Source organism: Helicoverpa zea, chromosome 9 (genome assembly GCF_022581195.2).
Source record: "Helicoverpa zea isolate HzStark_Cry1AcR chromosome 9, ilHelZeax1.1, whole genome shotgun sequence".
Lineage (NCBI taxonomy): Eukaryota > Metazoa > Arthropoda > Insecta > Lepidoptera > Noctuidae > Helicoverpa > Helicoverpa zea.
The window spans coordinates 9,266,659-9,280,917 of NC_061460.1; the positions used below are offsets into that span (position 1 = coordinate 9,266,659).

Sequence of the window (14,259 nt, forward strand, 5' to 3'; positions counted from 1 at the left end):
GTTTTTCTCGGGACCTCTGGGACCGATTTCCAAAATATTTGGATTTCGTGTTAACAGTGCAGTAAAGAACCTATTTCGACCACTTTCACTGCTGGGCAAATGGCTCAGGCTTTAAGTGACTATCTATGGAGAACATTTGAACCGGTTTTTCTCGGGACCTCTGGGACCGATTTCCAAAATATTTGGACTCCGTGTTAACAATGCAGTAAAGAACCTATTTCGACCACTTTCACTACTGGGCAAATGGCTCAGGCTTTGTTAAGTGACTATCTATGGAGAACATTTGAACCGGTTTTTTTCGGAACTCTGGGACCGATTTCAAAAATATTTGGATTTCGTGTTCAGAGTGCACTATGCAACCAGCTGGAACTACTCCCACTGCTGGGCAAACATTGAGCCCAGACCCTGGCATTGTCCTTTTTAATATGTATGTGTGTACAAGAGTATTGTAGTGCATTTATACACAATACTCAATGGAATGCCAGTGGTTGGATAAGCCCTTGGCATAATCTGAGCTCACATCCTCATAAAGTATAGGATCCTTTATGCTTGGAGTGTTCCCAAGTTGCCTTGCATCGTTCACGCAGTAGATTGCCTGGATCTAGCATAAACAAGGTTCCCTTGATGAACCATCCCAGCAGACTAAACTGTGAATTGGTTGAGGAAATTGCCAATTGTTTTTTTTTTTTACTTTGGACCAATCCATAGCAACCATCACCGTGTTTGTTTGTTTGATGAGATCCGCCTTATGTTAGAGGCGGCTTTACATTCAAGGTTCAATATTTTACTACTAGCCCAGTAAAGCAGAATTTTGGTGAGGTCAAGTGCGGCTAGGCTACGCTCACCACTCGCCTTTGCCTGCTTCTGAACATTAACCTATTACAGAACAGACATGCAAAGGCAACTTTTATTTTTTATACACACATCACATACTTCAAAATAATGTAGAGCTTTATGAAGCCTTATGTGGTAGAGGTAATCACGCGTATTGAACTTCAACTCCGACCTTCTCATTGTAACAAGCAAACTAGTTACGTAGATACCTAATAAAAAAACAATATTTTCGCTGTTATTTTCGTAGCGAATAAGGAAATTAGAGTTTCGCAATTCCTTGAAATTACGCTTGAGCTTTATTTTTGTTACCCTTTCCGCTGGGACCAGCCCCATTTGGCTTAGGCTTAGAATCCTGATTTGGATTTTTAGGTTTTGGTCCTTGTCCTTTAGGTGCAGGTTTGTTGTCATCACCTTTCTCATTCTTATTAGGTTTAGGCGCTGGTGGGATTCTTTTAATAAAGAACCTGAACGAGAGTTTTTTATCCTTGATATAGTGAACCAACATTTCCAAAGGCAGAGCAGCGCACTTTCCTTGACGGAAAATCTCTTCAGGCTTAATGGCATCATTGAAGCAATGTTCTGTGAACACGACTTTCCTTCTAGGGTTCTGCTTGCTCAAGACATGTATCTCGTAAATATGATCATGTGCTGCTTTCTTGCTGCCAATGTGCTGAACGGTCCAATACACCATGTTCTGAAGAGTGTCGATCTTCACAGTGATGATGAACAAGAACTTAGTTTGGGCCACGAGGAAGAAGTGGCGATCATCATTTTTGATATCTACGTTGGTAAGTTCCACCTCCTCATCAGAGGTGGCGCTGCAGTGAGCAGTATGACGTTCCTTAAAGTGTTCCATCATGTCCTTCAGTTTACCTGGGAATAACAAAAATGTTAGAATACTAAGTAATATTTTTTCTTCAATGGGTAGCTATAACTGTGGTGACGTTAATAATATTGAATGAAACTCTGACCTGGCATTTAAATGAAGCATTTTATTACCTGTCCAGGAGCATTTTCCAAACACGACACCGAGAGGGCACTCCATCTCTCGGAAGATGCATTCCTTGAGATGCTCCTGCATGTCGACAGACACCATGGTGTACACACATCCCGCTGATTTATTAGGACACGGTACTTTAGCCTGCAAAATAAACAACAATACTAAATGTAAGTTGGGATAAAATGCTTTCTTATTTTTAGTTTTCTATTTCGCATCTACTAGCGACCCGCCCCCGGCTTCGGACGGGTGCAATGCTAATACTACCTCAAAATACACATCTTCCTTTTCAATCACCATCTACTTTTACAAAAAACCTCATCAAAATCCGTTGAGTAGTTTAAAGATTCATACATGGGGATATAGGCACAGAGAACGCGATTTTGTTTCATACTATGTACTGAAGTTGAAGAGAATAGTAGGTATGGTAGTCATGTAATTATTGTCTAGATACCTGCCACTGGTTTAATAAATGAGGACATAATCACATCAAACGGTATGCAGATGGAAACTGATAAAAGGCTAATTTTCATCGGTAATAATAACTTGTTATTTATACAGCGTGTGGGGAGTCCCCAAATAAAGGCTAGGTATAATTAGAGTCATTATCTTGCTCGATACACGACATGCGGGTATTCCCCGTTCGTGGCTTCGACTGACTGGATTTGGATAAAAAAGCAAGCGAGAGCGGAGGACTACCTACTACCTACTTAGACCGACTAAGGCCCACTCCTTCAGAAACAGCTGCACCCCGAATGCGAACTCACCGATAATCAAACAATGAAAAGAATTCTTTAAAAAATTTTAGGACACACGGGACACTGTCAAAAGATTTATATTACACACCTACAAAAAATAAATTTTGGTTGTATTTTACAAGCAAAACACATTCCATTCTGCCAGTTTATGACAAACTTCGGGATACATCATACAGGCATTTATAGTCGTGTAGTTTCTGGTGTTGTACATTTTTTTTTTCTTTCAAACTTACCTTAGCAACGATTTCTTCCAACTGCCAGTTCCTCATTTGCGTGAGGTTTTGGCGGCAGATGGGGCATATCGGCGGCATCAGATTCTGCGTGCAGGAGTTGCACAGGCTATGTCCCGACTGGCACTGGAATATCGGTGCACTCATGGTTTCCATGCACACTGGACATTCTGGCAGGTCAATCGCCACTGCCGAGGCCCTGTTTTTGTCAAGTTATTGATTATTTTAAGTCAGAAAACTTAGCGTCCTTTGATTCAATGGTTTTTATCAAAATTGACAGCAAAAAGTTGTAGTAGTTGTTGCATAAAGGTAAAAAAAGTCAAGTTTATGTAAATGCTATCGAAGCTATTTATAAAGTGCTTCGAAAATTGCAATTTTTTTGTTGAGAAAATCTGGTAGCGGAATGGGAATTCCCCGTAATTATTTTGAGCTACGTGTAGCATACGTAGGTACGTGTGAGTTTGGCAAATATGCAGCTACAAGCTGCGCAGTATCAGTAGCAGGTATCTATTAGAAGTTGGGTATTTACAAAATATCCTGACTGTATAAGTAATAATTTATTGGTAGAAACTTACTTTTTATTTGGTTTAGCCGTTGCCATTTTCGGTCACGTGTATATTACTGAAAATAAAAGACAAAACATTATAAGTACGGGAAATAAAATTATAACCACCTAGGTAGGTAGTATGAGGATTCAATTTAAAGGTCAAAAACTACATCATGTTGGGGTGGCACAGTCGTAGTTTTACCAATCAAAGCGACGATTGAGAAATAAAACTATATATAACTAGCTTCCGCTCGCGGCTTTGCCCGCGTGGCGTGTTGATAAAAAGTTGCCTATGTGTCCAGTGTGTGTGTTGGTCCAGCCGTTTTTGCGTGAAATATAAACAAACATACATCCATACATTCTCACAAACTTTCACATTTATAATATTAGCAGGATGAATTTTCGTTGTAGATATTCGTAGATACATTGCCTTTTACTGGCCATTTAAGTGGTTTATCTTTCAATAATGATTGACCGTACACATTTGATAAACATAATGATGTAAGCAAATACGCTTGGCTTGAATTATTTTCTTTGTTCCATTAAGTTACTACAAACCTACTGCTGTTATGCTACGTCGCAAACCTATAGGTACATTATCATTATGGGCCTCGGGTGTCGTGAACTCGTGAAACAAAGTCATTCTTTTGTTATGTTATGTGAGTAGGTGCCTATAGGGGGGCACGAGTAGATAACGCCTATAACAATACAGTGGACGACTGCTGCGTAGGCAAGGAACTAAGTGTTTACCAAACATTCGATTTTCCTGTGGCACATGCATTTTCAATTGTGGTTATATAGATAGTCACCCATAATAATACTTCGGAAACGTTTTATTAGCTCAACTATTCAGTACTTGCCTATACTTTCTCTTTTTAATGTTTTACACAGGAAAATCATCAATAAAAATGAAGATAGCAAATCGAGATTCCAACAGCTTATTTAAAAGAATATTCCAAATAAAAATCAAAGATCGTTACACCTATTCATGTTACACTTACAAAATCAATCAAATACTTTGATCTCGATCAATATTTGGACTGTCTCCACATAATTTTAATTCCTACAACAATAAGTGCAAAATATACGAACTCGGGGTAAAAGTTGAATACCTAACTAACATACCTATAATTTTAGCGGCTAATGTCTCAGACGAGATTTATTTTCGACTTTCGAGTCATGTTACTCAGTTAAATAACTACAAAATGGCAGCGGCCGAAATGGGTGCACTCGTAGTACATTTAGATAACGTTATTAGACACTTCATCGTATTGCATGATAAAAACTGATGCACATAGACGTACCTATATAATATTTTTAAATACCAAACCAGCTTTATGAAGGACACTGATAATAATTGACGCTAACATACCGGCACGCCAATAAACAAAAGAAAATTGCATTTCGATTTCACTACGCAACCTAAACTTTTTAAATTATTGATATGAGATGTTGGTTCCTTACCTTATTTGAATGTGATGAGAAAATAGTCTGTTTCCAAATACAGCCGTTGTTGTGCTCGACACGATAATGCAATGGACGTTCTTCGCAAGAAAATAAGCGTCCCAGACATTTGACCGCGGTATATAAATGCTCTGTGTGACGTGGAATCACATTCTATCGGCGAATATCGTATATCAAAGTTTATGTTTCGGATTGAAGACCTTATACTCTATGTAATACGGGCGACAATGTTTTTCTCTGATACTAATCGTTAACTTCGGGTAATCCTGGAAATCTTTTGACGATGTTGCCATTATTTTTCGACCAAATCATAGACAATTAATGATTTGTGTTTTTATTGAATATTTTCCAAAAAATCGTTTTTGGGTTATAATAAGTATAGCCGAATCAATGAAAATGGAGTAAAATAGGAAGTGTAGTACTTCCAAGGAAGGGCAATGGTTCTTTAGTAAGTAAATTAGGTACTTCAAATGTGTAGGTAGGGATTATTAATATCATTTCCGCTGTAAGATTTTTGTTCTGCAAGCACACATTTTGTAAAAATGCAGGTAATAGGTATGTATTTCGGATTTCTGGGAAGATACATTGTAGAGAAAAGCTACGAGAAACTTATTTAGACAAATGTAATCAGCATCCTGTCAAACAATCTTTGTTTGGACATTCACTACCTCTAAGTTTCATCCACTTTTAGGCCCGTGCATGTAATGAAGCGATATGAAAATAAATATAATGACATTAATTATTTTTGAAATAGTATGTTAAAAAGTCTCAAGTATGTATCAATAAAACAGGTTTTCTCTTCTGGCCATTCTTTATCTAAGTATCTTTGTTTCCACTAACAACTACAACTTGTGTTATCCGTGATGATGACAAGAAGGTAAATGCCTATTTCTTTAGTCCATAAATTGTGATCATCAATTTTCTCAATTCCACCCCAACGTGTGCCACGGCCTAGCCCCACGTATTTATTTGTCTATTGGTAAGAAGTTACCCCTACTAGTATTTGGCTCACAACCATGTAAAATCACGTTGAACAACAATACAAACCATAAATATTTTGCACTGAAAATAGTAACAATATTTTTTTTGCTTGTTATCATTTTAATAATTGATTTTGGAGCTGTATTTTTGTTACGTTGTGTTGTTTTTATCGTTACGCGTATGATTACGAAGCTGCGAAGATCTTTTTGATCCGAATCCATGCATTTGCATAACCCTGATAACCCCTGACATGAGTCATCATGACACTGAGTTTGTCAAACAGCTTTGACTTTGACAGTGCCGTCCACACACAAGTTGAAAATATTGTTTTGTTGCTCATGTTCACGTTTTATTTAACCTAAACCTTGATTTTTAACTTATATTTAAATAAGATAATCATTACAATATTTTAATAAACAAGAAAAGCTGAACTTATAGAGCAGTTTCATATAAAAACGTCTATATTTTTTATATAAAATGGAAGACGCCGAATGCAGCCAAAATAATAACTACAGCTCAATAAAAGAAGACTTGCAAGCTATTTTAAAACTTGTAAATGCATATGTAAAAGTACACCTTATTAAGAATTGTTCCTATGTCGGGTTTGTGCACTCAATTGACCCAGTTACTCACAGGTAAACTACTATTAGAGGTGTTGTGATTCAGCTAGTCCTTATAAGAATCAAAACACATGTATGCTTTTCAGGCGCCTTAGGTAGGCATAGTGTACAGATTATGGAGTTATTTTCCTTACTTCTTGATACTGATGAACACTATTATTCATTGAAGTCACTGTTTGAGTGGTCTAAGATTTCACATTGTTTTAGCATTTTTCTGTCAATTTTGAAGGTTTTTTCATCATTAATCCTTTTGAGTCGTATGAGACCTGTTGCGATATAAATGAAAAAAAAACCTTTCTGGTCATGCTTAAAATTAATTTGTTATTTTTTATTTCAGTATTATCCTGTCAGTACCTCAAGAAGATGCTTATCAGACAATTGTAATTCCTGGCCATGCAATACTAAATGTTACCAATGAAAGTCCTCCTGAAAATATTAAACCACCCAAAAGAAAAGAAAGTCCTACACATTCAATAGATGACTTAATACGAAGAAAGAAGCGCCTTATATCATGGTTAAAAACCAACTTGTTACCAGTAACAGAGTTAGATGATAGAATAGTAATAGGAAATGTTACATTATTACAGCCATATAATATTTCTGATATAAGTACAGACAATCCTATAGTTGCTATGCAAATAAGAAATGTGATAGAAAAGATGCCACATGATTATGAATCAAAATGACTGCATTTTTTATATTTATTCCTGTAATTATAACCTTTTTAAGTAAACTTATGCCTTTTATTTTAGCATCATTTTAGTTGTTATAAAAATCGCAATTTTAATTTTTTATATAAACTATGAGAAACTGAAATAGCACTCACATTATTGGCAGTTCAGCAGATAAAATATTTTGCGCCTACCTACTTTCTGATTATAAATAAACACAAAAAAAGGTCTGACTATAATTCATGATGAAACCTAAGTTAGATTAGAGTTAGATTTTTTAAATATTTTGTTTTCAGATTTTGTTATTTTTTCTCTTTCTAGCTTTGTCTAGCCTGTAGCGGGATTATTCGAGAAAAAATAGATACACTCACTCTGGCATACCCTCCTAACGTATTATTATTGAATACCCAACCCATTTTTATCGGGCTTGTACCTTTATTTTCTACTCGATGATAAAAAGTTAAGTCAACAGACTGTGTACAACGAACGCGTCTAGACATTCTATTTCGTGATTCACTCTCTGTTGAACAATATTTCCGCCTACTCGCTCACTCATGTCGTATATATTATATACTTGTACTAACCGTCGTCGTCGTCTGCGCAACCCTGACAGTTGATTATTGAGATAGGCGGCTGTTGTCGTGTTAACATAAAATTCAGATAAGAAATTGTTTTTCTTACTTATTTCACAATAGCGGAAATAGCAAATTTTAATTGATTACTTCCAAGGTTATAGAAAATACGCAATGACTGAAAAACCGAAGAGAAAGGTGCAATATTTGGCGGGTGTATGCGGTGAGTAAACAACATTCAATAGCGGGAAAATTTGAAATTAAATACTGTTCTGCTCTAAATTCAAATTTTAACTACAGCGGCGTTTGCGTTTACATTCACTGGAGCAACTTTGGCATGGTCATCGCCGGCAATACCAAAGTTCAAAAATGGTGAAGCGAATATTGTTATCACTGATGTAAGTATTTATTGAATTTAAAATGAAATTATTCATGTAAGTACCTTTAATTAATTAATAATATTAAGTAGGTCACCCTCCTCTCTATTTATCATTAGCGGACTTGAACGTTAAATACGTATCTATTAATAATTAAATATTAAAAATATTTAGGTATCGCTAATAAACAATAATTAGGCATACCATAACTACATTTATTGTTTTGTATCTGTCTAGGTAAAGCTAGGTACCTATTAGGGACTTATTTATCTAGCTTCAGTACATAATCAATCAAAGAATTAAATCAACATCATGTTAATATTTGAAACAAACAGAACATTAGGTAGGTTTTAAAGGTTAATGTACCCAATAATATTATACACGATGCTTATCTACTTATAATTAATTAATATGGTACGATCATTTAAGTTACCAATGTTTTTCGAGTCACACATTAGGTACATTCTCACACTGTGACTATGGACCACTATAGGTACTACGACATAGGCGTGTCGAATCGAAAACGAGTCATATTATCTATTTCTTTCACATAAATATAACTTTTAATACTACTAGAAATTTTCTTGTAGAAAATAAGAAAGAAGGAACATTTGTCAGCAACCTTTTACAGAAAGTTTTACCCTCGTTATTTTTGTTCCATTGTGCCTATGTATGAAGTTGGTAAGTGTAAGTAATAACGTTTATTACAGACGCAAACATCATGGGTGGTATCCTTGCACTCGGCTGGCGCACTCCTCGGGTGCTACTTTGGGCAGGTGTTGAACGAGAAGGCTGGACGTCGCCGCACGTTTTTCGGCTCAGCTGTACCGGGCCTCTTAGGTGCGGTACGTTCTATCGTATATTAACTACATTATAGTACCTTCCTATTTGATTTTCTAAGGCCCAACTGCCAAAGTTCACCAACAATATAAATAAACGTGAGTTTTCTTTAATCAACTGTTTAGAATGTATTTTCACGTTCACGTTAGAAACTAAATAGTTGTTTTAAAAAATTGGACGTTTATGTTATTAGTGAACTTGGGTCTAAGCATGGCAGCAGCTTAGTCTATTTAACAGATCTTGAAAACAGAGAAATAACATTTGTTGGTATAAAATCTACCTACACTAGGCTGATATCTTTCAGACTATCATGCTGAACACCAGTCTACCCGAACTGATGAGTGTGGCCAGGTTCCTCATGGGTGTTTCGACAGGTACCATAGCTGTGGTAAGTTAACTACGTTTGTATTATTATCAATCGATTCAAAATAGGCCCTGCTACTTGGACACAAAGAAAGACTACAATACCATTGTCTCTACTACACAGGTCGGCACTATCTAATTGTGTAAAACAGACGCTATTAGGCTTTTCATATTATTTTACCTAAGTGATGACACCCGGGAGTTAAAAGATCGAACGTTTCTATAGTTAATCGTAGTTAAAGGGTATTGTAGAAAATTTTTATCTCTCTCTGTTACACCCGCTGATCTCAAGATTTTATTTCAGGTGACAATGATATACGTAACCGAAATAGCTGATAAAGAGATTAGAGGTGCACTGGGGATGACGGTGCAAGTCATGAACAATTTCGGTGGTCTCACAGTATACAGCGTGGGCCCTTTTGTGTCATATACGACCTTGAACTACATAATACTGATTATACCTATATGTTACGTGCTGCTTTGCTTGTGGATACCAGAGTCGCCTTACTATCACTTGAAGGATGGGAGGGTAGAGGCTGCGAAGAAAGAGTTTATGAGACTCAAAGGGACTACGGATGAATCGGTTAGTAGTAGTAGTAGTATAACTTATTAACTTTTAGTCATTGTCAATGTCCAATTGATCATCCGATTTCCTGCCGGGGCTGCGGGTTGTTCGAAGGAGATACCGCAGCCCTGGTACATAAAAGGCCTATGACGGAACACGACGGTTTTTAGTCAGTAAGAGTCTGACACTCCCTTGCCGCTGCTAACCCACAGCGGGAGGGGTCATTTGATGATTTTTGACGTCGGAAAAAAAAAAGAATCATCCGATTTTAAACAACAACATAAACGAGCGTTTTTCTTAAAATGACTGTTTACTTTGAAAGTTGAAGAGAAAATTCAATAATAAACAGTTGTAATCAGTTGTTTATGAGAAAACTGACGTTTTTGTGGTTGATGAACTTGGGCCTTGGTAAGTTAACGGGTCGGGTATTAAAGTCAGAAATTCAGACGACCAGTCTTTTAAGACGCTACCTGAGTCAGGAGTCTTCCTTATACTATATCGTGGTTATCTCTGGATACTATTTTGTTTTATAATAATAAACTATTAATATATTTCCAGGTGGTAGATGATCAGATGAGGATTATGAGAGCTCACGTAAAAGAAAGCATGGAAAACAAGACTACACTCAAAGAACTGCTAACTAACATGAAATACAGAAAGGCTGTTTACATTGTGACAGGTAATTATGTAAGTACCCTTTAAGTCCACAAATCATTTTTCTGTAGTGTAGGATGGCTCGCGTATTGTCCAATGATAACCGCTGGATGCAAGTGACGATCATTCTGCCTCTGTCATCAACTGTCAACTTTGAAAGACAAAATAATCGTCCGTTTTCCTTAAACGACTTGAAAATTGTACGTAAAAAAATTAAACAGTTATTTTAAGGAAACTGGCGTTTATGTTGTCGGTGCAATTGGGCCTTCATTTTAATCATTTTGTTGCCCTTTTTGATGCTCCATTTTTGTTATCTTTTAGAATTCAATAGCAGATTGTTGTCGTAGGTTGTTAACACAAGGCTTTGCACAAAGCTTAGTTGTAAGAACAGGAAGATAAGAAACAATGTCTCGTGTACAAGTATAGTCTTATCAAATGCATTAAGGTCACTGTCTAATACCACGTGACGAACACACGTTACCTCAATGCTGCAAGTAACAACAACTGCGAACATTGGTAGCGTAGGTACCTACTTGCAACCTCTTTACTTTATGCCAGTAACCCGTTATAAAGGTCGGGATATTTAATCTCTCCGGTAAGCCGACCTTTGTCAGTCTGCACAGGAAAAGCAAGATAAGTAGGTATTCGCTATCGAATAGGTAAAGATCAAGATGAGATCAGCGTGCAATTAATGAGTAAGAGTGATAACCAATCAATTTTATGGATGAATTCATAATCGATAATTATGAAGATAGGTTACCTCTCTGTGTAAGTCTTTCTAGGAGACATGTGTAAAGTCTTTGTGTGAGTGCAAATCGATATAAATATGCATATCAAAGCAGTTACTGCACACTACTTTGTTGGAAGTTAACTGGCTTGTGGCCAGTAGCGGCTTTAGGGTAGGGCGCGGTTGGGCGACGGCCCAGGGCGCCGGACATAAGGGGCGCCGCAGGCGCCCCCAACCAATCCTTGATCAGAATTTTACTCCTATTTTTGTTTTAAATTTCATCAAAGATCGCAGCTTACAAGAACTGTATCCAAATGTATGGATAGCATCAGGGGCCCGATTCTCCTAATTTAATATTTTCAAAATCGAATAGAAATCGAATCGCAATATGATCGCAATAGCAGTTTTAACCATATCGTGCATTCTGCTACTAATAAAAGACCAATCGTATTCGATTGACATTTGATTGGTGTGCGATTGGTCTGCTATTTTGGTAATTTTGGTCTATACGGTAGTTTGCTGTACAATCATTTTGCAATCGTAAATCATTTGCAGACAAAATGATTCATTATTGAATCACAGAAAAGGATAAAAACGTTTATTTCAAAGAAAAAATAGCGGAATGCCACATACGTTTCAATCGTAATCGAGTCTGGATTGGATCGCAGTCGAATCGAGTCGAACGTCAATCGAATGTTGCTTAAGTAAAATTAGGAGAATCGGGCCCCAGGGCCGCCTTAACCTATGGTGCAGGGTGTTCGAATAACCCTGGCGCTGCGAGCTCAGGGGCGCCGCGGTACGCTCCTGGACCAAGAAATTTCAATTAAATTAATGTATTGTCATACAATGCCGCGCGCGTTAGATACACTACTTTTATGGCCCAAAACTCAAAAAATTTTGTGCTCGCTTCGCTCGCGGTTTCTTTACTTTACACTTACATTTTTTTTCACATATACCTAATTTTAATTTAATGTCCCAATACTCAAAAAAATTCGCGCTCCCTTCGCTCGCGGCTTCTTCACTTCACAGTCGCCTTTTATTATATATGTTAAGGACTTTTAGTGATTCAAATCTCAAAAAAGCTTTTTCGGGCTTGCTTCACTTTATAGTTGTTTTTATTTTTGAAAATTTTTTTGTCTACCCTAGTAAAAAGGTAGCGTCGTTTTTAAGTCCTTTTATTAATAAGAAAGTAACTTCTAGTTTCTATTTATGGTACTACTTTAAGTCCCAAAATTTTAATTCATAGGCGCCAACACCAACAAAGAGTTATCTACGTTTGGGCTACATTTTAAGTCATTTTTGTTTTGAGTTCTAAAATATAACAAAAAATTTCGCGCTCGCCTCGCTCGCGCAATCACAACCTGTGTTCCCGTGTTTTTGCATTCACCAACCAGCAATAACTTATGTACGATTGGGCTACATTTTAGGTAATTTTTCTTTGACTTGTTAACTATAAAAAAAAAATTCGCGCTCGCTTCCCTCGCGCAATCGGTAACTACACATGTCTCTGTTTTTCGTATGGGTTTGAATTGCAGTTGGGGGAGCCGTAGAAATCTCGCCCAGGGCGCTAGTAGAGTTAAAGCCGGCACTGCTTGTGGCACGGTGAACCCGTCCTTTCTCTCATTAGGTACCTACTATTTCTTGACGCTCTTCAATTTATGTCTTGGACATCAAATACTTGACAAGACAAGACAAGTAAAGATGAAGGAATACATCTTGGAGAAACTTGGTCTTTAAAGTCTGAAATCGTCAATGTGCCTTGCAGTGGGGCAACTATAAAGTCTAATGTCGAGAAATTACTTATCTTTATTCGCCGATTTCGTTACAGACTACAATTGAAAGAAAAGATAACATCAGTCGCGCGATACGAAATTATCAGTTTTATCTAAACATTTGTATTTCTCTTATTTATTAGCTAACAAGCAATCGTATAAATGTTATCAGGAATTTTAACACAATTTTCGATGTTGCACGATTATTTTTCACTTCTTTCTCATTATTTGTTTCTTGATGAGATGTTGTTCTTAAAATTGTACAATTAAGAAAAAATATTTTTTAACATTTTGTTTTTTTCCAGGGCTGAAACTGTTGCAATACATGACTGGTATTCTCGTCATACAATCGTACTTGGAGCCGATATTTAGGCAAAGCAACTTCGTCTCCGGGCCTATCGCTAGCATCGTTTACGGCTTTGTGCAGTTAGGAGCAGGTAATTACATAAAAAAAGATAAACGTTTTAAGTTAACTTAAATATATAAAACAATGTTTATGTTATTATTTCCAGGTATTGGTGCAACATTCCTATCGAGATGGTTCGGCCGAAGAATTCTTCTGTTAATTTCTTGTTTCGGAGTGTCTGTCGCGATGACTATAGTTGGCCTGTACTTTTTCCTTCAAGATACCATTCAAGTCAGCGCTGAAACTTCGCAAGCAATCTCGTGGATGCCTCTTGTTGGTATATTGAGTTTCAATGTCTTATATGCGGTTGGTGTGGGGAACCTGCCCTATGTACTTCAAGCAGAACTATTCCCAGTAAACGTTAAGGGAGTGGCCTCAAGTACAGCGACAATGTTAGCGTGCATCCTAAGTTTCTTAGTGACAAAGTGTTACCAACAAGTCAAGGACGCTTGTGGACATTACATGGTCTTCTGGTCTTTCGCACTTATTGGCTACATAGGCGTGTTCTTTATATACTTCTTTGTCCCAGAAACGAAAGGAAAAACTTTAGAAGAAGTGCAGAATAACATTCAAGAACAGCGACCAGAGGAAGAGGCGTTGAACGCCGAGAAGGCTGAGAAAGTATAATGTTTCTGTATGTTCTTGTAAACAGGAAAAAGGTTTACACTCCAGAATTGGCATTTCATAGAAGAAAATGTCGGCATTTTATGGATATTTTTGTAAAGATTTAATGTATTGGTAATGTTATTGAATTATTTATTATGTTAAGAACAATATTAGTAATTTTAAGCTACAGCGATTTTTAAGTGTAAATGAATGTATAAATGAATAAAAATAATGTTATATTTTTGCATAATTTTAAAATGGCCAAATAAAAACCA

General features: G+C 36.8%; 3 protein-coding genes across 4 annotated transcripts; 2 read left to right on the plus strand and 1 right to left on the minus strand.

The window, feature by feature from the left end:
* Positions 1 to 665: 665 nt before the first annotated feature.
* Positions 666 to 4,965, minus strand: LOC124632873 (E3 ubiquitin-protein ligase siah-1-like). 2 transcript variants are annotated; one of them, XM_047167848.1, is made up of 5 exons: positions 4,831 to 4,965; positions 3,395 to 3,440; positions 2,823 to 3,018; positions 1,834 to 1,975; positions 666 to 1,707 (listed from the first exon to the last, which is right to left on the minus strand). In XM_047167848.1, exons 2-5 carry the CDS (start codon positions 3,418 to 3,420, stop codon positions 1,118 to 1,120), a joined length of 954 nt encoding a protein of 317 aa, XP_047023804.1. In that variant the 5' UTR covers positions 3,421 to 3,440; positions 4,831 to 4,965; the 3' UTR covers positions 666 to 1,117. The 2 variants fall into 2 exon arrangements, with proteins under 2 accessions (XP_047023804.1, XP_047023805.1); XM_047167849.1 differs by lacking the exon at positions 4,831 to 4,965 and adding an exon at positions 4,492 to 4,591.
* A 1,130-nt stretch (positions 4,966 to 6,095) lies between these two features.
* On the plus strand, positions 6,096 to 7,164 carry LOC124632874. Its single transcript, XM_047167850.1, has 2 exons — positions 6,096 to 6,446; positions 6,769 to 7,164. The coding sequence occupies exons 1-2, from the start codon at positions 6,289 to 6,291 to the stop codon at positions 7,115 to 7,117; spliced, it is 507 nt and encodes a 168-aa protein (XP_047023806.1). The 5' UTR covers positions 6,096 to 6,288; the 3' UTR covers positions 7,118 to 7,164.
* Positions 7,165 to 7,636: 472 nt separating this feature from the next.
* LOC124632872 (facilitated trehalose transporter Tret1-like) lies at positions 7,637 to 14,225 on the plus strand. Its single transcript, XM_047167847.1, has 8 exons — positions 7,637 to 7,897; positions 7,975 to 8,072; positions 8,762 to 8,896; positions 9,196 to 9,279; positions 9,559 to 9,837; positions 10,378 to 10,498; positions 13,278 to 13,409; positions 13,485 to 14,225. Exons 1-8 carry the CDS (start codon positions 7,849 to 7,851, stop codon positions 14,003 to 14,005), a joined length of 1,419 nt encoding a protein of 472 aa, XP_047023803.1. The 5' UTR covers positions 7,637 to 7,848; the 3' UTR covers positions 14,006 to 14,225.
* Positions 14,226 to 14,259: the final 34 nt, after the last annotated feature.

Bases quoted from the DNA above. Each gene is read 5' to 3' on its own strand.
- LOC124632872 (XM_047167847.1), top strand. From the start codon at position 7,849: ATGACTGAAAAACCGAAGAGAAAGGTGCAATATTTGGCGGGTGTATGC. The intron at 7,898-7,974 runs GTGAGTAAACAA...TTTTAACTACAG, and splicing joins ATATTTGGCGGGTGTATGCG to CGGCGTTTGCGTTTACATTC. The intron at 13,410-13,484 runs GTAATTACATAA...TATTATTTCCAG, and splicing joins CTTTGTGCAGTTAGGAGCAG to GTATTGGTGCAACATTCCTA.
- LOC124632874 (XM_047167850.1), top strand. From the start codon at position 6,289: ATGGAAGACGCCGAATGCAGCCAAAATAATAACTACAGCTCAATAAAA. The intron at 6,447-6,768 runs GTAAACTACTAT...TTTTTATTTCAG, and splicing joins ATTGACCCAGTTACTCACAG to TATTATCCTGTCAGTACCTC.
- LOC124632873 (XM_047167848.1), bottom strand. From the start codon at position 3,420: ATGGCAACGGCTAAACCAAATAAAAA. The intron at 1,976-2,822 runs GTAAGTTTGAAA...TTTATTTTGCAG, and splicing joins TGGAAGAAATCGTTGCTAAG to GCTAAAGTACCGTGTCCTAA. The intron at 1,708-1,833 runs GTAATAAAATGC...TGTTATTCCCAG, and splicing joins TGGAAAATGCTCCTGGACAG to GTAAACTGAAGGACATGATG.